General features: G+C 38.1%; 2 protein-coding genes across 2 annotated transcripts in view; one reads left to right on the forward strand and one right to left on the reverse strand.

The window, feature by feature from the left end:
- Positions 1-8,157, forward strand: part of Ccdc68 (coiled-coil domain containing 68) — a 42,197-nt gene extending 34,040 nt beyond the window's left edge. The window contains exons 10-12 of the mRNA XM_076837168.2: positions 157-240; positions 5,200-5,276; positions 7,939-8,157. Coding sequence (XP_076693283.2) covers positions 157-240; positions 5,200-5,276; positions 7,939-7,996 — 219 coding nt within the window. The 3' untranslated portion in view covers positions 7,997-8,157. The remainder of the gene's footprint in view (positions 1-156; positions 241-5,199; positions 5,277-7,938) is intronic.
- A 9,934-nt stretch (positions 8,158-18,091) lies between these two features.
- Rab27b (RAB27B, member RAS oncogene family) overlaps positions 18,092-26,800 on the reverse strand; it is a 132,060-nt gene continuing 123,351 nt past the window's right edge. Inside the window, exons 4-6 of the mRNA XM_076837129.2 lie at positions 22,691-22,794; positions 19,795-19,918; positions 18,092-18,320 (exon numbers count right to left, since the gene is read on the reverse strand). Coding sequence (XP_076693244.1) covers positions 18,131-18,320; positions 19,795-19,918; positions 22,691-22,794 — 418 coding nt within the window. The 3' untranslated portion in view covers positions 18,092-18,130. The remainder of the gene's footprint in view (positions 18,321-19,794; positions 19,919-22,690; positions 22,795-26,800) is intronic.

A 26,800-nucleotide genomic window follows, 5' to 3' on the forward strand; every position in this document is an offset into this window, starting at 1 on the left:
TAATTTGGCTTGCGATTTTCTATAGCTTGTTGAGACTGCTAATACTGGGAGAAGTCATGCTTTTATTTGATGAGCACCATTTGACCTCAGAAAGTCATATGATTTCTGACCCTGTGGCCTGACAAGATTTTTCCAATTGTGCCCCCTAATTCTTAGATGGAAGGATTAAAAAATAATTTAAAAGAACAAGATAAAAGAATAGAAAATCTGAAAGAAAAAGTCAACATCCTTGAAGCCCAGGTAAGCCTGAGAGTGTGTGTGTTTGTGTGTTTCAGTGAGCTTGTGTGTTAGTGTGTGTCTATGGGCTTGTGCATGACTGCATGTCTGCTTGACACTATATCTGAGTTTGTGTGTGCGTGGTTGCTTGTGACTGTGTCTGAGTGTCCACATGTCAGTGTGTGTGTGCTTGTGTGTACATACAGGTGTCTTCTTCTGAGCATATGCATATGAATGTTCTATGCATAAGAAATTACATCTTTGGGAGGAATATTTATAATAATCATTATTAAATTACTAGTAAGTATTTAAATCATTTAATTGAATTATTAAATCGATAATAACATCATTATATATTAAGTAATTGTTAAGCATCCACATTTTCCATTATACTTGATGTACTGGCAAGACAGATGATGACCTTTCCACATGGCCTTGAATCTGAAGTTTGTTCAAGGCCACTCTTATGTAAATTCCACTCTAGCCAGATGGCCAGGCTTCCTGTCGTCTGCCTTTGTTCCCACACAGGTTTCTTTCCCAGCCTGAAATGTCCTCCTTTCTCCTCTCTCTTCATCCATACTCATCTTGGTTCTCAAGCTTTGCATCAGCACTCACTTCCAGAAACCTGTTGCACTTATCCACTTTTGCCTGTTTGAAAGCCCAGCACAATACTTTCTGGTTTCCTGTGATAAGACATGCTTTTCTTCCCCTCCACTCCACTCGCCCCTCCTCTCCATCCCTTTTCTGGCATTCAGTGGCAATCCTGGGCAGGTGGTGGCCCAACCCCAGAGGTAGTGCAGCCAAGCCCCCGCCCAGGTTGGAGCACAGGCACAAGACCCAAGGGCATCTCCACCTCCACTGTGTCACCTCTTTGTCTGCATCAAGAGCTCATCTCCAACTGCCTGAACCCACGTACTTTTCCGACTTTATCCTTCAGTATTTTGATTTCCCGATGGATGTCCATCTGCCAATGTTGTCCTGTCCTGTGGAAGACAGAGATGCTCTGAATAACACTGGAAACCTGCAGCAACTTTTGGAACTTTCCTCCTCCTCAGCATAGACCAGGAAGGAGCATCATGACTACATCTTATTTCTGTAGGATTCCGTGCACATAAAGTTGTGGAGTATACATGGCTCACTACATCTACTATATTGAAACTAGTTGAACTTTTACTCATTTCATCCCTTTGTTCACATCACTAATGGTATAATTAGTTCTACAGGTATTGAGTGACTACTCTCACCTAGGCACTGAATTCAGAAAAACAGTGTTGAAATAGAGAAATCATGAGACCCGCACTCTGGAGTTTATGACCAGTGAATGAAATTCAAACACCCACGTATTCTAGACTACATTCTTAGGTTGGAAACTGTTCAGTGGCCTACCAGCCTATTTTGGCTCCAATAAAGTACTGCTTTAATTATTGTGCATCTGTGATCAATTTTAATTGGAGGGATTATTTTAGAGCTGGCATTTTTCTCTGATCTTTCACTTCATTATGGTCCTGGGCTCTGGTCATACCTAATTAAGTGCCAAGTCTTCTCACTGAGTCAATGAATCAGTGGTGCTCCTGCTTCTAATCCAATTTTATGATCTTCAATTGTGTCTGTTCATATCATCCCAAAGCAGATTTTATCGACTTAAGTAAAATGGTAATTTATCCTACACACTGTACATTATTGATCCAGTTGGCCTTTTGGTCTAATAGTAAGTGCAGGAAAAGATAGATTTTGCAAGTGATAAAACCTGAGATTCAGAGAAGTTTCAAAAAAAAAAATTTGTTCAAAATCACTTAGCTAGCAGGTGGCAGAATCTGCATTTTAGTCTACTTGACTTTAAAGCATATGACTCCTTTTCACACAATACCTGCTTATCAAATGAGCATGTGTGCATGTGTGTGTATAAATATATGTGTATTATGTGTGAAATATAATGGAAGTGGTTATTTAATATATATTTTGAAATGAGTAGTTATAACATTAAATTGGGATAACCATTATTTTATCCATTGTCACAGTTACTGTATTAAATCTTTTCTATTTTATTCTTATTTTCATGACATGGAAATAATTTTTTTTCTATTTTAGCAGCTTTATTTTTTTTAACTCCCTCCAAATAGAAAATAAAATTGACTCATATCAAGTTCCTTAGAAAAACTTTTAAATACTTAGAAAAGTCTTTTATACCTCTTTTAAATATCATCAGAAAATACTTAACTCTACCTAAATTGTTTTCTTTCTTTCTACTTTTCCATGTCTTTCATCATATTGATTGACAATGCTGACATTGATCTTACATTTCATGCATTTCTAACTTCTTTTACTAATGATCTGTTCTTATGGGAGATTAAGTGTGCAAAAATCACGTTCTTTAGGAACCCTGTTTAGTAAACTTTCCTAGGATAAAGTCATAACAATGAAAGACAAATTCTGGCCAGTGATTTGTAGTTTTATAAACAAATGATTTAATAAATCTCTGTCTTACTTAAAGGAAAAAGTAGAAACAGCTCTGAATCAATAATAAATGCCTTAATCTGATAGGTGAAACAAGTCAACATGGAAGCTGAAATAAATTAAAGACAGACATGGTAACTCATTATTTTATGTTGTTTGGAACTTGAGAAAGTGGGAGTTTATTTTGGAAAAAATCCAATTAGCTTCTACATAATTGTCTAGCCACAGAAGTATTTTCCATTTCTGGCTGTCATCACAATATTGTGTTTCCAATTGCTTCATAACTTGAATAGAGGGGGTTTCCCTCAGTCACACACTGGGCCTATGATATGCCTGCCCTTGTTTGGTGGGTATGTTAGATTTATCTCCAATACATGAAGTGCATCCTTATTATCAATTTATCAAATCTGAAGTATATTTCCTGGATGAGACTTAAATGCTTAACTCCTGAAATGATTTATGTATCCAGTGATGTTGTCTCTATCTTGTAGTTATTACTCAATATATCCACATATGTCGTTCTCACTTGAGGACTGAGAAGGGGCAAAATTCACAGCTTACATCGATTCCTTCTTTCACTGGTTCTTTGTTTCAGTTGCACTTTAGAATCACCTGTGGAATTTGAAAAACTCCTGAGGCCAGACAGCAACTAAATGAAGCAGAATCTCAGGGGGCAACTTGGGCTTCCATTGATTTTAATGCCCTCCTGGCAATTCCAGTACATAACCAAGACTGAAAACCCCTCTCAGTCCAGTGTTTCCCACACTTGAGCTGACCCCAGAAGCACCTGGTGAGCGTATGGACACATATTAGCAGGTGCCTGGGTTTCTGATTCAGCAGGTCTCTTGAGGTCTGAGGATCTGTCTTAACAGGTTCCTAGGTGATGTTGAAATTGATGTTCCCAGGATCACACTCTAGGAATCATCAGAAGTCATTTTCGTTCCCACCTCACCCTTTTCATTTTGTTATTAATGTCCAAGTTAAGATTCTGTGTATGAAAATGTTCCAAATTATTCTAGTCACACTGATTTCTATTTGCTTCTTTCCTGTAGTCATTAAATGCCTACTGTTGTATGCTTCCTTGGATGGCTTTTATTTTACTTCTAGTTTAATATTCACATGCTTTCCCCACATGAATTTGTGGTGGCACCGTCCTGTAATCTCAGCATCCTGGGAAGTTGAGGCAGGAGGGGGTTGAGGCACTTAGCCTGGGTTTCAAGACCCTCAGCTGACAGTGCAGTGACAGGCAACTCACTCCTGGCCATTCACTTTCACTCTTTTGACTCTCACTCTCCAGATCTGTTCAGTGAAATTTCTCAGTTTTGTCTTGTTGTGGAAAAATCACTGGCTCTGGATTGGAAAGACCCATCTTGACCCTGAACTTTGCCATGAATAGAACTTGGGCATTTAAAGGTTTTTATTTTTATTTATTTTATTTTATTTTTTGAAGTACTGTGGACTGAAGCCAGGGGCACTGTACCACTGATGTATATACCTTGCCTTATTTATTTATTTAGACAGGGTCTTGCCAAGTTGTTGAGGCTAGCCTTGAACTTGGGATCCTCCTGCCTCAGCCTCCAGAGTCACAAGCATGTTACTGCACCTGGCTCAGAAAACCAAAGTTTAAGAACTCATTTTTTTTTGTTATATAAAAAAATTGGTAGTTAGACTAGAAAACTATAACTAACTTCAGACCTTTAAGCCTTAAAATTCATGCTAGGTACTGAACCAATCTCATTTCAAACCTGTGATGAAGAGGCTATTTTTATATGTATTATGCAGGTGAGGAAATTAGGCAGAAAGAGGTTAAGTAACCTAAATCAGGTTGCACAGCTAGTGAAAGGCTGTGCTAGGATTTGTACCTGACAACAGCTAACACTGTTATTAGCCATTCTGTTATCTCCTAGAATTATGAGAACACTTCCAGAATTGAAATATTATCATCATACAGTATTTGTGTCTTTGAAAAAAATGTATACAAAAATATGTATACATGTATCATTTACCACTAGTATAGAGATGAGCAATCTGAAGCCTCCAGGAGCAACTGAGGCTAAGGGTGCCTTGAATGGCATAGTGAAGAAGAGATGGCACCTGTTCTCATGTGATAAGACTGAGATTCAGAGAAGTTAAAAAAATATAATCAAGAGCTTTTATTCAGTTTGTAACAATGTTGTATGTATCTTTAATAAGGTCCTTTAAGAAAGTTTTTTTTATTTGTCTGTATAAAAGAATCTGTAAATTCAAACAGATAATTCAGCTGTTGCAAATCCGAGGCTAAGTCAGAATACTATATGTTGATCCCTTAAAAGAAGATTATGCACTTTTCAGGGCATATTTGTATCTTTGGAGATAAAAGTTAATGACCTTCAAATGGTTTGTTCCTGTATTCTAACAGAATGATTGCAATAAACTTACTGCCAAGGAATGAGGAGGTGTGTGTGGCAGGGTGAACAGAAGCATTGGGATATATCGAATAGGAGTGTTAACTATCTGATTTCAGCACTTTTTTTCTTTTTTCAATTTTAGAATAAAGAACTAAAAACCAAGGTGGCACTTTGGTCTGAAACTCCTAGGACAAAAGTATGTAAGGCTGTGTCAACCAGGTAAGGTCTTTCTTTCCTCAGCCCCATCTTCACAACTGCTGTTGAACAAGATTGATTTTTAACCCCCTTGAGAAAGACTGCAGTCTAATACTTACGTAATCTTTTGCTTACTCTCTGTTTCTCACTTCCTATTCAGAACTGTGTTAATCTTGCTCACTACTGAATCTTTGAAGCCTCCCATATAATTATTTTCTGAATAAATGAATGAATACATTTAGGTACCCTCTCCCCACTTTCTTCCTTCCAACAAGCCCAATCTCGACTTTGATATTTTCTCCAAGCATTACCGATCATCTCCTACAATGTCCTTCCTTCCCTGTTGTTCATTTTTTATGCCATTAGTGGACATTTTAATCATGAATTGTTCATACTTATTGAAATTTCTATATCATCTCTCAAATTAATAGATGGCAAATATCACCAGGGCAGGTCTAACTACTGGTATTTTTTGTTGTTGTTGTTGTTTTTCATTGCTTAAAAAATAAGTATCTCCAACAACTGCCTATGAATAATCTCCAGTATTTCTCCTCTATTTCACTCTAGCTTCATTCCCTTCAAGGGCAATGAATAATCTCCAGTAATGACAATGATCCATGAAAGCCAAGGAAATGATGGTTGAAACCATCTAAGTCATGTCTAAATGCTTAATTTGTGTTGTTGTTGCCTGAATTTGAATGTGAATCTGGCTCAAATCTCATTTCCATAAACTCTTAAGAGATGATCACTTAAAAGAAAACATAGCCTGTAATTACATGTATCATTTTTTAAAAGTGATTAAAAACTTCCTGTTTGAGCAGCTTTTGAATTTTCCAGTCCCGTCCCTCTAGGGCAGAATCTCATTTCTGAAACTCTTCAGCACAGTGCCCGAGGTGGAAAATCATACTCGCTGTGATTAGCATCAGTCTAGGAATTCAGACAGATTCATCTCTCCCTTTAAAACTTCCTGCAACAATGTTTCACTTTGCTAATGATGGATATAATTAGAGACTGGAGATGAAACCATTATGAATCAGGTCCTCTAAAATCTTTGGGCCTCCAGGTGCCAAATTCTCATCTTTTTGGCCACTAGCAATGCAACTTCCAAAAAAGAAGAAATTAAACCCCAGAGGTATTCAAGGAAGAGACAAGATGCCCACATTTCAGAAGCAGGGAGATTATTAGTCACTTCAGTGTAGGGAAAGAGGTGACAGCTTTGGAACAGGAGGGCAAGTATGACCTTCCAAAGGAAGGGAGGCTGATCAGTGTGCTGGTCTCTTCCAAGCAGATAGCATTCCCCAAGGGTGGCTAAGTACCACGGCGGCTCTCAACAGCTTTGCCCTTGAAGAGAATAAAGCTAGAGTGAAATAGAGGAGAGACAACTGGTTGCAACCATACTGTAGCCACTCCAGTATCTACTGCCTCGAATCTAGCTGCTGCAGAGGGAGTGTGTCAGAGAAAATGGTTTTATTGGTCAATTTCTTAGTTTCAGATGGTTAATAGTTAAAGATCTACTTTTTTAAAGACTTTCCCTGTGATGTGGGGAAAGTCAAGTGGAGGAAATTTCCTAATAGAAATGGTGAAACTGGACTGAATATCCCTTTTGTCTTGTGATTTTTGATAGAAATTCCAGGGTTAAAATAGCTCTCCCATTTGCAAAATGAAGTCTAACCCACTAGCTGTTTTAAAAATGCAATTGGTGCCAGGTATGGTGGTGCACACCCATGATATCAGTGACTCGGAGTTGAGGCAGGAGGATTGCAAGTACGAGATCAATCTCAGCAAATTAGTGAGGCTGTAAAGACTTATGGAGACTCTGTCTCAAAATTAAACATAAAAAAAAGGGCTGGGGATGTGGCTCAGTGGTTAAGTGACTCTGGGTTCAATTTTCAGTACCCCCCACCCCCCAAAATAATGTAATTGTCATGGATTCACCAATATACAATGGAATTATAACTTCAGGGATAGATTGAAGTACAATCGTAGCCATTAAGTTAAAAAAAATCATACACCTAAAATCTAGTCTTGACAGAGCTATTAAATCATCCCCAAATGTAGTTCTGTGTAATTCTATGTTGTATCTCAGGAAGTACAAAAAAAGGGTTTTGTTTTCAAACGTTAAAACATATAGATGTTTCTTGAGTTGAACCAGAAGAATTGGTTTGCTTGAAATTAGGAGCCATGTTGTTAAGTAACAAGTCACACATATTTACATAGGTGTGTGCATTCTCAGGGATGTGTGTGTATGCATGAATACATGCATGCACATTTTAAATACTAGAATTGCACAGTGAGGAGAGAAGCTCAAGCTATAAGAAGCCCCCAGAACTTCAACATTCTGAGGGAATGCTTGGTTTGTGTTTTCTAACCTCCACCTAACTCTGGTGCGCATCTCTCCTGAGTGGAAAGGCAGACACAGGCTCTGACTCTCTGGCTTCCCTTCACTCTCTTACTCTTGTCCTATCAAACCTAGCTGAATTTGCATAAGTCAAGTGCTTTCACAATGTGATTCTACTGTATCTTGGGAGAGTTGACTAGAACAGATCCATGATGACCATCTCTTGGATCAATGTAGTTCAGACTTGGCAACTTGGTGGGAGTGGAGGTGGGAGTGGTGGTGGTGCAGCCATTGGATCACTAGGGTTTCATGTGCTCTCCTTTGATACTCGTTTGGTCTTTTCTCCAGTGAAATGAAGACTGAAGACACTTCCCCTTATATGATGTTGATTAGACTAAGGAAATGAACTTCGAGATAAAGATCCAGTTAAGAAGGACAAGGTGGATCTCATTCTTTCCTCAACTCGGTGTCTAAACATTCCTGTTAAAATAGCATAGTGCAAGTATTTAAATGGGATTCATTATATATCGGTTGCTTTGGCAGAAGATGATATTCCAGAAAATCATGCGCATATATACTTGAAGAAGGAACTCTTTCTTCAAAACTTGGTAAATAAACAAAGAGTCCAGGTGCTTTCTCGGATGGAAGATGAATTCTGTCTTAAACCTAAAAACAAAGAGAAAATCTGAATCTTGTTTCCAGATTTTTGCTAAAGGAACTCTTTCAAATTTGTCAGTTTTGACCTTTTGATAGTGGTTTTTATGTGTATAAGCAGAGTGAATAGATGTATGAATAGTCTATTTAAAGTTGACTTAGCTAATAAAAAGTATCTTACTATGACATAAGTTTATCTCCTAACCTATTGTTAAAGAGCGAATTGTTTCCTACTGAATTATGGGCAAAGGAAAGAGTAGATTCTTCTAAGCTAATTTCCTAACCCATCCTGCCCACAGAAGTTGAGAATCATGGCTGCACTCATGCAAACATACTGATGCTCAGGAAAATACAATACACTGCAATTAAACGAGTAAGGAGAGACTTAGTTACCCTAAGGGGGAATTCTCTTTAAGACCTTGGTCATCGGGGCTGGGGATGTGGCTCAAGCGGTAGCGCGCTTGCCTGGCATGCGTGCGGCCCGGGTTCGATCCTCAGCACCACATACAGACAAAGATGTTGTGTCTGCCAAATACTAAAAAATAAATATTAAAATTCTCTCTCTCCCTCTCTCTCTCTCTTTAAAAAAAAAAAAAAAAAGACCTTGGTCATCCACTGTGTATAACTCTCAACATTTTCTCAGGAAAATGTTTCCAACCTTTCAGTATGGAATGTGAAGTATCAGTATTATTTATTAATATTTAAAGGTATGTTCAAGTGAGGTGAAGTATTTATAAATTCATGCAAATACTGTAGTCCTCTAATGTTGTGTGAGTTTCATGCTTCCTGGTGTCCTTGCAAACATTTGTATTGTTTGCTAGTTTTTAAGGTAGTTATCTAATAACATTTACGTCTTAGTTATCCTGTGCTGGGGCAATTCTTTACCTGTTTTGATTCTTGTAGTTTTCTCTCAGACCCTCAGAAGCAGGTCATGTCATTATCCCTGTTTACAGAGAGATACTGAGAGTGGTTATGTAATTTCCCAACTGCTAATTGTGGACAAGGATTTGAACCTCTGACTTGGCTGTTGATGTTCATTCTGCCTGCTCACTCGGTGGACTGAGATATTTCTCAGTAATAGAAATACCCCTCTTCTTGCTGTATATCAAACATGCAACTTCCGTGAGGGCTGTCTGTCTACATTATCCTGTGGATGATGGTCAGAAACATCATTTACTGAGACAATCAATATTTCCTGAAGTGAGTTTGTCTTTCACTCGTTAGACTAACATCTAAAGAATTTAGGCAAACTTTTCTGCTGAGAATCTGCTTATTTATGTTTATTATTCATGATTTTATGCAGTATTTTTAGGGTATACAGAGAATCCACCTTTCCCTGGAGTTTGTTTAGATGCCCTTTTTACCTTAAGCATTATGTTAGATTTTATTAACTTTGAGATTTTGAAATGAACTCATTTAAGTAACCAAACAGCCTTCATAATTTCTATTAGAACAATTTATTCTAAAGTAAAAAATGGAAAAACCCTCATGTGCTTTATTTTGACTTTGCTATACTCAGTTTTGAACATCAAAGTACAGTTGGATACAATACAGATGAGACCTGCTCTCCAGGTCCATTTTGAAATGGACTTTGAATTCCCTGAGAATACCAATCAGCAATTTCAGAAGCCTCAAATGATTCAGACTCATCAAAAACAAAGATATCTTTATAGTAGCATCAGTTTTATCTTTCATTTGTCATATTTTGGTTATTTTTCATACCCTTATGGATTTAAAATTTATCATTCAAAATATTTTTTACGTAAACATTTTGAAACAGAAATGTTTCTTAAATAAACATTTCTGAACAATAAAACAGAAGAAATGGGGAATGAAATTCATTACTTTAAAAGTAAATTTCTGTACGGAAAATATAGGAGAAGAAACAGTAGTTCCGTTGTATTTTAAATAACTGCATTTCTAAATACAATAAATAATAAAATAAATAAGAAGATCTGAGATGGGCCTAACGTTCATATTATGAAGTTTGGAACTTAGTTCTACTTTGATTACATATGTTCTTGCAAATCATTGCTAAGAAATGTGTAGATTAAAAAATAAAAAAAAGAAATGTGTAGATTAAATAATTAGTATATCTTTTGAACAATTACTTGTGTGCCTTATGACAAAGAAGACCAATTATATATAATGTAAATGTTGTGTCATTTTATAATAAAATTATTATGCATTAATGTCTTTATTGGATCATAACAAAATCATCCACAAGAAATTGAAGTTCCTAAAATTTATCTGCTAATTTTCCGTGGTTCAAATTAACTGCAAAAAAGAAATTATTGTTTTTATTCTAAATTTCAAAACATAATAATTATAAAATTAAGAAGCACACACATACACCTTCTTCAATTCTTTCACTTTGAAACTCTCTACCTTTCCTCTGACCTGCAAATAAATACAGATTCCTTACCAATGTTACCCAAGGTTACCTATAGCCTCCCAGAATTGGTAAGTCCTTATAATTTTTTTTCTTCCTTACTGCATCCCTTTCTTCCTTCCACGCCACCCCCCTTTTTGATGAAAAATATTAAGAAGGCAATAAAGATCTAAATAGTAATATTTAATTGCTTCTTTGCTAAAGTATATACATATGGAGTTCAAGACATAGTTCCTCAAAATATGGCACTTGGCATTTGAGAAAACAGCCAAGGCAGAAAGGTGCTTGAGTTTCCACAGCACCCTTATTTGTAAGTGCTCAAAACAAACCCAAATAAAACAAATTTCCACCAAGAGGTGAAGAGATCAACAAAACGTGGTTCAACTCAGGTTTAGGATGTAGAACGTGGATACAAAGGGCTAGGTCACAAACAAATATATGCAACAGAGACACTTCAAATCATTATGTTAATGAAAGTCTTCAGAGAGAAAAAGACATACTGTATGTTCCACGTGACAAGAAATGCAAATCAAAAATCTTGCACAAAGTTTTAAAACCAGAAATTGTACAATGACGTGAAAGTTGGGATGCTCTGTTTTTTCCTCAATGTGTGGCATGAGATGACTTTTAAAAATCCTATACAATCATTAGGGAAAGCAAGGCTCTAATGATTTATTTTGAATTGTTTAAGATGAACCCAGCAGCAAATGAACATGCCAGTGTGAAACAGCGTTATGGCTCCCGGGGAGCAAAGTGGAAGGAATGGTGCCGGGGATATTTGCTTGCATTGGGAGAGTTGTTTATTTTAAATTAAAAACTCATCATCATCTTGGCAAAGCCAATCTAAGTAGCATATGGGCGAGGTCCACTCTGGGAGCAAGGTAGTCTTTGCCAATGAACATTTTAAAGAAAGCTGTCTGGCTGTGGTCTAGAATTCCTAGAACTGGCTTTCACCTTTCTATGGCCAAGGGAGATACCACCATCTGCCCAGCATTTTGCTATGAAAGAAGATATGTGTAATAGCATGTGGAAGGACTTATGTGCCACAGAATACTTTTACATCTTTATAGTTATTTTTTTATCAATGTATCATTCAAAATTATTAGAAAATTTCACTAGCAAAGCCCAGTATTGAACTAATTAATGACAAGGTCTAGAGAGAGAAACAAAAACCAAGAGGCAGAGCTCAAATCACTTCTTACTTCCTACTTCCGCATGGATTCCATTTTTTTTTAATATTTATTATTTTTCTTTAGTTGTAGTTGGACACAATACTTTTATTTTATTTATTGTATGTGGTGCTGAGGATCGAACCCAGGGCCTTGCATATGCTAGGCGAGCACTCTACCACTGAGCCACAACCCCAGCTCATGCATTCCATTTTTAATGTGATACCAAGTTCACGTTGATACCGATTTAATGTTCCCACCTACCACACCTCCAACTTCAGCACAAGACATAAAGGTGTTCCAAGTACACAAGATAATTGATAAAAATGTATTTTTTATTTGAAAAATGTGCAGAACAATCACTGAGTACAGTTCTCAACCATAATATTCAAACCCAGACACCACAAAAATCATTGGATGCTGTGATTTCTGAAGCCACTAGAACTTTGATACAACAAAAAACTGACCTAACAGTGTTTGTCAGGAACCACGGTCTATTCAGGGGCATATAGAATGAAGACAACATGTTAAAATTTCAAGCTACACTCAAAGCATTAGACAAAACAGAGATCTGAATAGGAGATCGATGAAACAAACATGCTTAGCTTAAAAATGAGAGTCAAGTCACTGAAAGGTGAATGGTTGGGATACAGTGAAGTGTTTGAGTGCTATGTGATTAGAACATTGTCTATTTTTAACACAGGAACTAAAGCAGGATAATTTTTTTTTTTTTACTTAAATTCAAGTACAATCAGAATCTTACCAGGCTATGGACACAGAAGCCCTATTTATACACGAAGGACATTAACCAAGTTGCAATATACTACCTAGAATATACTTGGTTTCTTTGAAAGAAATACAAGAGGACATACAGATTAAAATGGAGCTCATATTTTTCAATCAAGTGGAGCTCATACTTTTTAATTAAATGTTTTCAATCAAACACAATGACCTTGAGGTCACTGGCCCATTTGTAGTTTCCAATACCCCTACTAAAATTAGTGTGTGGTCCTTGTTATACTTCTTACCACAAGAGGTTCAAACTAAGACTGACTATTTCATTTGTTATTACCTTGTGATAATAGCATATGTTTATGAAATGGAACATAATTTTCAAGACTTTCTTAAGTATTTTATCTTTTGAGCCTTACATAAAAACCCTAGGAGGCACTCAAGGTTTATAAACATTATATGAGGAGAAGCCACCAAGATATTTAATGACATACCCATAGTCCCCAAATTGTTCTTTCTAGTCATTATCCTTTCTATAACACTAGCTTTCTCTCAAAGAACATTTGGAGAGAAATATCCCCTGGGAAAAAAATAAGCACAAGCATACACAATTAACTTGCTAGACAGATAATATTTTGGTTTGCCAACAGATGTAAAGATGGAAGCCACAGGTTCAATAATGGATCTATTCAGTTAAGGTCAGATGTGCTGGCTTCTATAGAATTTGCTAATCATCCTTAAAGCCTAAGTCAGCGAAGGGATATTTGCCATGACTTCTTGACCTCTTGGAAAGACAAGGGATCAGGAAGACAAAGTCAAACCACTTGATCGAAAGATGATTTCCTGGTATATTTTTCCCCAAAGATAACATTCTTTTAAATAGTTCCACTATTTTGGTACTAATGTTTTTGTTTATTTTTATTGGTCATCTTCTCTCCACATATGAAATTAGAAAACATCTCAAGCATCAATTATACAGAGAACTTTGGAGAAAAACATCTTTAAGTTGCTACACCTTGAAATTAAAGTACAATTTATGAGAGTATTGGATTCAACATATACAGTGAATAAATATCTCTAAGTATACAAAATTTTGATGACATAGTGAAATATTTGTTGTTTATTTTTATTAGCTTAGCTATAAGGGCATAAACTCTGATAGACAAAAAGGATAAATATTTTCCATAAATCTGGTTACAAATCTCTGTTTTTATTTTCTACCTAAAAGTCAATATGACCTTCTCCATGTTATGCTGTATTGAAAAGTATGATTTATCCAACTTTTTCCTATTTTTTATATTTTGGTTGTTGTTCCTTGTTCTTGCTCACCAATATTATTGTGGTTGGATCTCTACCCAAGAATTTGAAGGCAATAATTTTAGAAAATCTCCTATGTATGTGTAACAATTTTTATCTAAAGCTCACATTATGATAAGCAGCTTCAGAGATTTATAAAGCACTGAGACCACCCTCATCTCAGATAATATTCGACATCCATTTTCATGTTTAAGAACTCAGGACTCTCCCCAGAAGTAAGCTGATATCTCAAAAATCAAGAAAATATAGCTTATGGAAAATTCTTGGACAACCTATTCAAATATAGTCAGCATCTTGACATCTTTAAATATGATATAGCTTATATTTTCTCTAAAAGATGCAAACACACTAGACTTCCTCTAATGCTGTAAAGCTTAGGAGTAGAAGGTGAAAGAACTCTTCTAACACTTTGGCTAACATCAGCTCTCAAATCCTCCTTTTAAAGTTATTCAGCATCTTAGGAATTCAGAGACTTGGAATATTATTTTTTATAGTTCTGAGTTTTAGAGTATCACTCTAAATCCTTTATGTATGAGGATCTTTGCTCAAATTTCTGGTGTGATATACAAAGAGTTGAGAGATGCACATCCTTTCCTAAGTGAGCAGAGAAGGAGAATGGTGAGTGACCTCATTTCATGGGACAGGGCTCGTGGTCACACCTGTGCCTACTTGTTCACCACACCCATGCACCATGTTGCTCCTAACCCTGTGCTTGCTCCACTGTAGAGAGGGTGCATGGACTTCATCACATTCGTTGAGTCCCTGCACACTCAATGTACAGCTTAAAGAGCTTGTAGTGTCTGCTATTGAATTGATGTTTAATGTATCTTTCGTTATATTCAAACTTCTCTTTCCTATAAAGGGAACAAGAGAGTCCAGTTCATCTTATCTGTTAAAAAAACAGGTGGACAAAAAGAACTTGTTGTAGAAGTATGACAAAGACCCACTGAGTCACAGAATGGCCCTTCTGGTTAAAAATAACAAAGAAAGTACTAGAAAAATGCTGGTTTAAAAAAATTTTTAACAGGTGTGATAGCTGATAATATGGGCATGGTAGTACAACTGGCTGGAGTGCTGACTTACAAGCTTGAAGACTTTTAGGGAAAGAGACACAAACGCTGCTCCCAACACTCAGCATTTTCTTTGCTACTTCAACATTTGCTCCCCTTTGTCGGCAGATCAAGACAACATTGTGTTCTCTCAACTCTTGATACATTTTTGAAAAGACTTGTTTTTACATTAAACCACAGCCTTGTACCTAATCACAAGTCAAGAGTATCCAGGAATGCCCATCCACGAGAAGCAAGCTTGGAAATGAAGAGAAGGTGGTGGCTGTCACCAGATACCAAGAAGTCCTTGAATCTTTTGCTGAAGATCTCAGAAGACCTTTAGCCGTGGGAGGACTGTCTCTGTGTCTAGCCCTCCCAAAACACAAGGTTAGAGGAAGTGAGCTATGTGGCTGGAGACGAATTTGGTCACAGAGGTATCTGAGGCACTGAGTTAGGGAAATGTAAACATCAAACCAGTGTAAACTCCACAGAAATGGATTCTGTATCAGAAAGGAGTCATGTACTTTTAAAGTAGGTCTCCAAAATACACTATGGTTTTCTGACTGATTGGGAGATAATTAATAACAGGACACATTGTGGCTAAAAACATATGCTGTTCTGGAATACAAAAACACGGAGTTCCATATCATGGTAGAAGATCAATTTGAAATTATAAAATGAATTAATACAGAGCTATTAATACTGAAATAATGAGAGATCCCATTCTAACAATGGATTACACAGGTTTTGGGTCAGATGCCAAATTTTACTGAGAAAATATTTTTTTTAGTCAAGGTTTTATTTGTAAGTAGAATAATATTTTAATTTCTTTCCAGTCTTAAATTTCATTCCTGTTGAGATCGTTACCCAATAATTGTTATTTTTACAAGCATAGTTCTATCATTACAGGCACCATCACCTTCTGCTTCATGCTACAGCTATCAAATAATGATCTTAAAACAGACCCTGGAAAAAAATACTCATTAAATAATAACTGACAGTGACAGAATCTTGGCATAAGGAAATCAATCATGTAACTGGAAAATGAAGAGGAACTAAAAGACATATCAAAACAAAATAATTGCTTTGGCATTTTATAAAGAACAAACATTCCCTGTTAGGAAAATGCAGGGAACATCACAATCGGAATCCAAAGAAGAAATCATCATGACCACAAAAGTTCACCACACTTTGCCACCGCAGTGGTTATATCGTTCCCCGACACTTTCTTTCCAGAAGAAATATCTTAAATAATAACTTTCTATCTTCATGGCACAGGCACTGAGATTTTGAAGAACATTCCAGAGAAAACACCTTTGGAGGGGAAAGCCAACCGTGATCCATCTTAGAAGCCGGCGTGGTGCTCCAGAAGTCAGAGGTGCTGGCCCCTGAGAGCTACACGGGGACTGATCCCATCCAAGCTTCCAGACTGTTCTGACCTGAGGCACATTGATGGGTCTAGACCATCCTGTGAACCTTACAGACATTCCCTTGGACCTTCCTATGCTTATGATACTGACGAGGGGGAAGGTGCTGGTACTTTGTTTCTAATGTATATAATTTAACAAATTAAATGTGTAGAGAGTATGGAAAAACTAAGTGTAGCTGGAAAAAATATTACAAGAGGAGGAACCATCTTATAAGAAAAACCCTATACTCAAAATGGAAAATTGTATTACATTGCCTTTGTTATTGATAACATTCTTAATATTGTTATAGGAATGGCTTATGGATATGAGAAACTGAGATAAAAAAAATGAGTGTAATATTAGTTTAGATGATGTTGAGAACTGGCCAATGGAAAATACTTTGTGACAATACTTAGAAAGAAAAGACAGCTTTTATATATATATATATATAAATAGAACAATTCGCCACAATTTTGGTGAGATAAGATAGAGCTCTGTTCCTGTTCACTCCTCAAATACAGCTCAACCATAGGTGTTCTTTTGCCTTAGGCAAAATTTAAAAAAGACATTTTAATAAGGAGATATCTTCAATTTCTATGTGATTAATCATCTGAAAATCCAGAGTGACCACGGAGCTGCTCCATCCTTATTCTGAAGTTGCTGATCTACAAATGATACACCTGCATTTCCACAATGGTTTTCAAAGCCAAGGTTGAGGGAAAGTATGTGATTTAGAGTCTCCCAGATTTTTGTAAACAAAGGAAACCCACAATTGATAGTCACTTTTGGTTTTATATCACCAACACATTATGTTTTTTTAAAAAATTTTAGATAGATTTTCTTGACAACATTTTTAAAAGAGATACTTAGTAAACAGCAACAGTTTATTTCTCCTTGTGACTATTTATCAAGACACGCTATGGAAAATGAAACGTGAAGCTGAACACCACTCCCATGGATTCCTAAAATTTTCTTTGAAATAGAAACCTCTGGAGAGCCTCCTAATCCCAACGAATAATGTCAGCTTCTAATTGGCTTGAGTGAAATTTGGCTAAGTAACTTTTCCAGGCATCTGGAGAGATATATTTACTCTCAGCTGTCCAAATGCCATATCCCCATACTTTCGTTTCTCCTTTAGGCAATCACTTCTACTCTGCCATCATAGTTCTGTTCTGGTCTATCTGCCACCTGTTAGGAATATAAAAAATGGCATTGTTATGCAATCTCCTCATTTTCTCAGAAATCTGACAATCACTCTCTCACAACCCTAGCAGTACTTGAGCATTTTAGTGTCGTTTATTGGCTATGCACAGTAATGTCATTCTTTTATGAGCTATATAGACTTCTTCATTGTATAACCATTGTTGCTATTATATTTTCCCCAATGCAAATGTGTAACTAGGTATCAGATTCTGTACAAGAAGTAAATATAATCTTTTTTAAAGGCAACTTTCCATGTTCTCCTTTAGTCATCCTTCCTTCTCCAATATGAAAAGGCAATGTTTGTATTCATTTAAAACTCACCAACATTTCTTTCTTATATTTTCTCTTATATGCTCAACTTCTTTATTTAAAAAAAAATCCATGAGGTGAGATCACCTTAAAAAAAATCTTTGATTTGTGTTTGGAAGGGGCTCAAGGAGAATTGGTCAATTTGTTTGAATACTGTTGACTACTCTGATTTCTTAAAACAGATCTGACAGAAAAAGAAAGACATGCCATTGTTCATGGTCTACTCAACAATGATTGTGTGGCTTATCATTGCTTTAGGGAGGAATATTTGGGTGGGGTTCTTGATTATCAGTTCCAAGGTAGAGTTTAGCAGGCACATTTCTTCTCTGCGGGCTTTTCCCCGTCTAGCTTTCCAGAATTTCCACCGTTGACAGTGTCGGGGACTTGTGTCTTCTCCACACACTGTTCCATTCGCTTCATTATTAAGTCCAGAAGGGTTTCCACAGATTTCTCTACATTCTGTCCTGTCGCAGCACTTGTTTCAAAATATGGTATGCTATCAGAGAAAAGATCACATATATATTTTCAGATAAAACTGTACATGTGCATCCTATTAAAAAAATGTTTTGAAGTACATACATGGTGAAATGGTTAAATCTAGCTAATGAACAAATGTATTACCTCACAGAGTTATCATTTTTATGTTAGCACTCTCTCTCTCTCTGTGCATTTTTCACGAATACGACTTGTCATTATTACATAGAGTCACTCTGCCGTATAATACACTTCTGGAACTTACTGTAGTCTCAAAAAATGCCAAGAAAAGTGGATGTTCAGAATTCTCGCACAGAATGCTAATGATAAATATTTTTAAGAGGAAGAAATCACACATGCAAAAACATGGCTGGCAGAGAGATTGTGAAATCGTGTTTTCACAGGATACATTGGAAAACATCCTTGCTTTTTCTCAGTTAAGTAAAAATTAGTGGGCTGATCTTTAGGATGGCTATCATCAGTTTTACGGACAAGACAACCTCTGCAGGAGGCTGTCAGGATGTTGAAGCCAAGGTGTTATCATTCTTTTAAAAAATAGGAGGGAGGAAATGCCCAAACTTGTGACTGAAACTACCGTGAAAATATTACTTCCCTTCCAATCAATCATTTAACAATCTAATTTAGAAATGAGACATGCACTGAATGGATAGTCACGTGAATGCAGCCTATATTTATTTAGAATGAACAATTCTGAGATGTAAAATTTACAACTCCAAATAAGAATCCTTTAGTACAAAATTGGCAGATAGGATGAAATTACTTTAAACTCAAAAATTAATGACAAATTTGGGGGATGGTTGCTCAGTGGTAGAGCACTTGCCTAGCACAGGTGAGGCACTGGGTTCGATCCTCAGCACTACAGAGAAATAAATAAATAAAAGTTTTGTGTGTATCTATAACTAAAAAAAAAATTAAAAGATTTTAATGACAAATTTTATGGTGGAAGTCCTCTTTTAATACATAGATTTCTTTTTGGTCTTGTTTCTAGGTGTCATTCAAGCTCAGAACAAGGGCTACGTTACCATGTCCACGTCAGGTTCTCCTCTTTAGACTTGTGTAATTATTGAGCAACTGGATACTGTTTAAGCACATGAGCTGCTATCATAAGTTGTCCAAACTTAATTTAAGTTCTTCTCCTTACTAGTTATATGGCCTCCTATCAGGCACTTAATCTCTTAGTGATTCAATCTTTCATGTACAAAATGGAATTACTCCAGTATCTCCATGTGGTGATAAGGAGTTAAATGAGTTAAAGCCTAGGAACAGTTGCTAGCATATATGAGAATTCATTAAATGTCACCTGCTATTATTATCAAGTAAAGCATTAAACCATCACATATTTCTTTGGAGGGTCTTTTTCAGCTCACGTCCTGTTCTTGATCCAAGGAGATTCCTTCAAACACCAATCTCGTGTCTGCTCCACTCATTGGGCAGCAGTGCACTAGGTCAGAGCGTTCTTGGTGGAACTGACTTACCCATATTTTTCAGCCAGGTCCCGGGCTTGCCGTTCATTGACTTCCCTCTGGTCTGGCAGGTCTGCCTTGTTGCCAATTAATACTATATCTGGATTTTCACAGTAAGCATTTGCTTGCAGTTGGCCTTGGAAAGGAAACAGATGGAACCAGCAAGTTAGATGTAAACAAGCAATGTCAAATGACTGCTCATACTCCAGATTCTAATTGAATTGTTCATCTGCAGTTTGGTTGCTTACTAGTAATTAGCCAAGTCACTTACTCTTCTCAGTCACAGTTTCCTTGTCTATAAAATGGAGATAATGCCTCACCAACTGCAGACAGTGAATAATGTCCAAGAAGTACCTGCATCAATACCTCTCTGTGTTCTTCTACATCCAGGGAAATGCCCAGAGCTCAGCCTACCACCGCATACCATTTACTCCCCAGATACAAGCGGAGGTACCAGAACACAATTTGAAGCTATTTAAATCTGCTTATTCCATTAGGAAACTGCTAGATTTTTACCTTTTCTGTTGTCCCAAGAGGTGATCAGTGGAATGGAACATTTCTGAACTACCATAATTCATTTTAGGACAGGTATCTTGTTTTTCTGCTTTCTCCAAGAAAATACTGTGTGTGTGTGTGTGTGTGTGTGTGTGTGTGTGTGTATGAGAGAGAGAGAGAGAGAGAGACAGACAGACAGACAGAAATAAGGGAAGAATGAAGGAAGAGGGGAGGGAGGGAAGATATGGGGAAGGAAGGAAAAGATAAGAAATCTGTCCCTTTGTGTTTTCTAAATCAGAGACTACTTTAATACCTACTTTAAGGAGTGTTAGTTGTGTAGGATCTTGCCAAAACTACAGGAAGAACACAAAGGCTTTCCCTATAATATCAATTATTTGTGTGTTAGACATTAAAGTGTTAATTAGATGTAGTGTTAACTAGATGTTGGGGTTTAAGATAATTAATCTAGTTTTGTTTTGTTGTTTTTAAACTGATCCAATTTAAAAACAACAAAACAAAACTGGATTATCTTAAACCCCAACATTATCCTTTTGGAGACTTAAAAACAAGAGTCTCATCTGCCTTGAAAAAAAAAAAAGACAAATAAATCAACCTCTGGAAAGAATTTAATAATCTTATTATCTTCTTGTCCCCTCAGAATCTAATAATGCCACCAAAATTGGGGTAGGGAAATACATATTAAAAGGAAATAGAGACAGATCCCAGAATAAACATTCATTTGGAGAAACAATTAAGAAAGACAGAAATCTGTTGATGTTTTGCCCATTGGTTGCAACTCTTATTGAACTCATATTGAAAGCTTTTTTAGATTTTAATTATTAAGTATATATTACTAATTTTAAGTAAAAGAAATAAATATGCTCACACACACACACACACACACACAGAGAGAGAGAGAGAGAGAGAGAGAGAGAGAGAGAGAGAGATCGATCGATCTACTCTGTGCCCATTGCTCACCGAGCTCTGGACTTTGCAATGGAATGAAACAGACCAAGTGTGCACATTCCCAGGCCTGTATTCCAGAGGGACAAAGATTCAAAAGCAAAAGTACAAAAATACTTAATGTAGTGACATGTGGTGACAGTGACTAAAGGAACTGTGCAGAGAGTTGAGGGGACACAGTGATGTCAAGTGTCCTTTTAGATGAGGTTGTGGGTCAGGAAAAGCCTCTCCCAAGAAATAAAGTATTGGACAAAATCTTGGGAAAGAAATAACTAGCACCCAACTGTAAGAATAAATAAATGAATAAATGAATAAATGAATAAATGAATAAATAAGTGAGAGAAATCAAGACGGAGGAAATTGGAAGTAGAAGGCCCACGGTAGGAACAGGACTCATGTCCTCCAACCCTTGGCCTGGGAGCCCCGCCCTGTACAGGTGAAGAGGAAGAAGTCAGATCTAATCACAGGGGCCTCAGGAGGACCTTGGGACTCTGCTAATGTTCCTCCAGGTGAGATGGAAAGTCAAAGAACAGGGAAAAACTGATCCAATGTAAAAACAACAAAACAAAACAAAACCCAGTGTCAGGCTGGCCACAGACAGCCCAGACAAATCCAGAAACAGTAAGAGCAGAACCAGCCCACAGGGCAACCGGTTTGGCCTGCTGCTGTGCATCCCATTAGATCAAACTTCTTATCTGTCCTAAAAATGTGAATGAAATGATCTCTTTTGTGCCACATGTCAATTAAAAAATAAATAAGGGCAAATTCTGACACTCCCCTCCTGTGGTGATTTATACCAACCCCACTTCTATGACTGATCAGGCAGCATTTCAGTTGTGTATTATATCTAGGTGGCCATGGATGCTGGAGATTTTACTACATGAGAAAAATGGATCCTCACATTTGAACAACTGCTTGAGAAGCAAATTCCAATGTGAGCTGAATGACTGATGGGGTAGGCCTTCCCCTCACATAGCTGTCTGTCTATCCTGGAGCAATTTCTGGCCACTTTAACTCTTTCATCCTTGAACACATCAGAGGGCTAATGTCCCCATCTCAGAAAACACTGCTCTTGTTCTCTGTGCCCTCCCCAGGTGAGGAGCTGCAGAAGTGGAAGCTCACTTAGTTGTAACAAGTCATTCAAGACTTACTAGACAAGTGGTATTAATAGTCTTTTAATTGCAATAATAAAGACCTTAAATATAGGTGGTCAGAAAGCTGCAAAAGCTTCCTCCAGGAACAGGGTCAAAGGAAAATGTGATTCCCAGCCACCTTGGGTGATCCAAGTAGAGGCCACCACTGTGAAGGTGACACAGGAAAATACTAAACTCTTGTGCCTTTTCAAAGATAGCCCATGGTACCCAACCTGGCTGCACCTCCCAAGTCAAACAAGCTGTGGAGCTGTTGGATCCCAACGCAGCCAGTGCACCCATGACTCAGTCCCACTTACTCATCCAGTTTCTGACATTTAAGAAGCTCTGTTGACTGGTGAGGTCAAACATTAACAAGAAGCCCATGGCGTCTCTGAAAAACGCGGTGGTGAGGCTCCGGAACCTGCGAGGAAGCACAGTGGGCGGATTGGGGAGTTAGTCCACAGACTTATGATCATGGAACCAACAACACTGATTCCCTTTAGGGTGTGAAGTCTCCATGGCTGGTCCTGCTGGAGAGCAGGCAGACAGGTGGCCGGAGGGCCAGGCCAGACTTTGGTTGTCCTGGTTTTATAGCCCCTGGGCACTTATATATGCACTGTGTCTGTAATATTCAATCCCACGCTTGCTTCGCAGCCTCACTGGAATGTTTTCCTTCTTGGTTCATGGGCATGGCATGGTCCACAGTTAGAATGTAAGCCACTTGAACATGAAAAAATGCTCACCATCCCTAGCAGTCAGAGAAATGCAGATCAAAACCACCCTAAGATACCATCTCACTCCAGTAAGATTGGCAGCCATTAGGAAGTCAAACAACAACAAGTGCTGGCGAGGATGTGGGGAAAAGGGTTCACTTGTACATTGCTGGTGGGACTGCAAATTGGTGCGGCCAATTTGGAAAGCAGTATGGAGATTTCTTGGAAAGCTGGGAATGGAACCACCATTTGACCCAGCTATTCCCCTACTCGGTGTATTCCCTAAAGTCCTAAAAAAAAGCACACTATAGGGACACTGCTACATCCATGTTCATAGCAGCACAATTCACAATAGCAAGACTGTGGAACCAACCTAGATGCCCTTCAATAGACGAATGGATAAAAAAATGTGGCATTTATACACAATGGAGTATTACTCTGCATTAAAAAATGACAAAATCATAGAATTTGCAGGGAAATGGATGGCATTAGAGCAGATTATGCTAAGTGAAGCTAGCCAATCCCTTAAAAACAAATGCCAAATGTCTTCTTTGATATAAGGAGAGTAATTAAGAACAGAGTAGGGACGAAGAGCATGAGAAGAAGATTAACATTAAACAGGGATGAGAGGTGGGAGGGAAAGGGAGAGAGAAGGGAAATTGCATGGAAATGGAAGGAGACCCTCAGGGGTATACAAAAATACATACAAGAGGAAGTGAGGGGAAAGGGGGAAAAATATAAGGGGGAGAAACGAATTACAGTAGAGGGGGTAGAGAGAGAAGAGGGGAGGGGTGGGGGGGAGGGGTGGATAGTAGAGGATAGGAAAGGCAGCAGAATACAACAGACACCAGAATGGCAATATGTAAATCAATGGTTGTGCAACTGATGTGATTCTGCAATCTGTATACGGGGTAAAAATGGGAGTTCATATCCCACTTGAATCAAAATGTGAAATATGATATATCAAGACTATGTAATGTTTAGAACAACCAACAATAAAAATTAATTAAAAAAAAAATAAAGTTGCCACATATTTTTTCCATTAAAATATTTTTAAAAATTAAAAAAAAAAAAAAAAACAAAACAAAAAAAAGAATGTAAGCCACTTGAGAGAGCGGGGACTTAAACTTACACTTTTCAATTTTTCTTGTCTGTGCCCAGAAGAAAACTTGGCACAAAAATTCCTGAAAATGAATGCCTGGAAGCATATGAAGAAAACCACAACTTGTTAGCAGTTGGAACTAGACTTCTTTTGTAAGGAAAATGTTTGGTGAATTGATTCTTTTTAAAGCACTCCGTGGGGAAAATGGAGCTTTGAGCTGGCATCTAGTTCTTAGGAGAGGAAGATGAATAGGATGCCCAGAGGTGGTCAGGACAGAAGAGGCTGAGAAGTTGGAGAAAGAAAGGAAGGTTCTTCACTCATTTCTAATGAGGATGTTGAAGAACATGCTCTTCTGTGTGCAATGGGGACACCTTTCTCTCCTGTTTCTCTTCCAGCCCCACAACTTCTTCAGGGAAGCTGAAGGTCTGCTGAGATCCCCTGAGACATTAGCAATGGGCAAAACCACAGACCACACATGGGGACCAGAGGTTTTGAATTTGACAATGGGTTTTAGAAAGGCATTGATTTGGAAATGGAGACGTATATCACCTTCTATCCTAAATGTCCTCCAATTGCTCATTTCCTATTTTAGTCTAAAAAGATTTTTCATGTTGGTTTTCTCAAATTTGTTTGTTTGTTTTTCTGTTTTTGTACCAGGGATCGAATCCAATGATGCTTAACCACGGAGCCACATCCCCAGCCCTTCTTATTTTGTATTTTGAGGCACAGTCTAGCTAAGTGGTTTAGGGCCTCGCTACGTTGCTGAGGCTGGCCTTGAACTTCTGATCCTCCTGCCTCAGCCTTCTGAGTTGCTGGGATAACAGGCATGTGCCACCACACCCAGCTCAAAGTTCTATTCTTGACTTTTCTCATTTTGTAAGTAGGCACTAGATAATGTCATTTATTTTTGGTTCAATTACAGCTTATCTGTTGAGAAATCCAATGTTTATAGATCCAGATCTTTCCTGCCCTTGACACTAAGTGCCTAATTACTTGGATATTTACACCGGGAGGGAACTCAGGTGTCTCCAACTTCTTATGTCCAAAAACAAACCAGCCCCTCCTCCTGATTTCTTTTCCTGTCAGTGCCGTCGTCATTGACCTGGCTGCCACAACTTCTGTCTCCTTCACCTGATGTGTGCAGGTGACACAAACCTCTTGACCTGCTCGGTTTTGTCCGTCTCCCCTGCCAAGACTCTAGTTTTGGTACCCACACTGCTTCATATTGATGACTACTCTACTCCCAATATTTTAACGATTAGAGATGACTCTTAACACCCCGGCTCCTTAATACGCTGCCAGGGCTCTGCAGGGACAAGCTGCTGTTCATCGATTCAGCTTCTCTCCACTACCCACAGGCATGCTGAGCTTCTCCAGCGCTGAGAAAGTTCACCCTCCTCCCCCCTGGGCTCTGACACTTGCTGGTCTTTCGGTGGGTGACCTCACATTAAGGCGTCCGTTCCCCTTTCCTTCTTTTAGAGTGGATGACCCTCACTCATACTCTGTGTGTGGGCATAAACATGGCACCAGAGGAAACAGCATTCCTCCAGGGGCTTCCCCAGCACCCACATCAGGGTGACAGCCTCTTCCTGGAGGGCTCACTTACTACCTTTGATTCCTTGTCACTATTCTAGGGCGGAACTGCAATCATTTATTTGTTCAGTTCCCACCCTACGCTGGGGAAAGCAGCTGTGTTTCTGATTCACTATCCATTGAGGGATTAGTTTTTAAATATTTATGAGATTAAAGATAGTAACAGAAAAATAGAAAGAAAATGAGAATAAAGATAGAAAATTATTAAATATTTAAAATGGCTTCCATAGAGAATGCTACTTTTAATACCAAAGAAGGGGGAAAGAGATGACTTAGCCACTATTTGTTTCCCCAAAGTAGTTATTTCTTCCATAGAGCATGATCGTGATTTGAAGATGTAGCATAAAATATAAGAATATTTACTCATTTTTTCCCCCCTCTGTGACTTTGTTTCTATTGTTCGTTGGGAGCTCACGGAGATTACAGTGCTTTTGTTGAATGGTCCTCTCTCTTTGAAGACTACCTGTACCCACAGAATCATTTCCTACCCAACCATAATAGTGATGTGGCTACGAAAACTGTTCTTTGTTCTCTGAGTGTGCATGTTTCTCACTTGAGGACAAGACTGTCACCCTCTCAGGCTGCCTACAGTACACAGAAGTCCTTCTAAAACACACCTATTGTAGAGACCAGACTGGGCTGGTCCCATGTTCCTTCACAGTAGTGTAGGCAGGACGCTCTGGTTCTGGGCGGTTCTGATACTCTGAGGTCTGTTCTGCCCAGTATTCCTGTTAACCTTCATTCCACCCCCGGGGAAAACAGAAATGCACTTTCCAGTTTCTTGTCCCCCAACACCCCCCCCCCCCCCCCGCTGCCTCATTCTGCCCAGGGATCAGCAAGGTGAAGAGAGATAGGACCATATAACGAAACAGAGGCCAGAGTCAGTCACCTGTAGTTCTGTCTCTCTCACCTGGCACTAAGGCTATGTCCCATATCCTTTAGGTTCACGGAAGGATCATGTGTTCTTCCTCTTTCCCACGAGGTAACTTCCATCAATAATCATTACCGTACACGGATCA

The sequence above is a fragment of the Callospermophilus lateralis genome, chromosome 17 (assembly GCF_048772815.1).
Source record: "Callospermophilus lateralis isolate mCalLat2 chromosome 17, mCalLat2.hap1, whole genome shotgun sequence".
NCBI lineage: Eukaryota > Metazoa > Chordata > Mammalia > Rodentia > Sciuridae > Callospermophilus > Callospermophilus lateralis.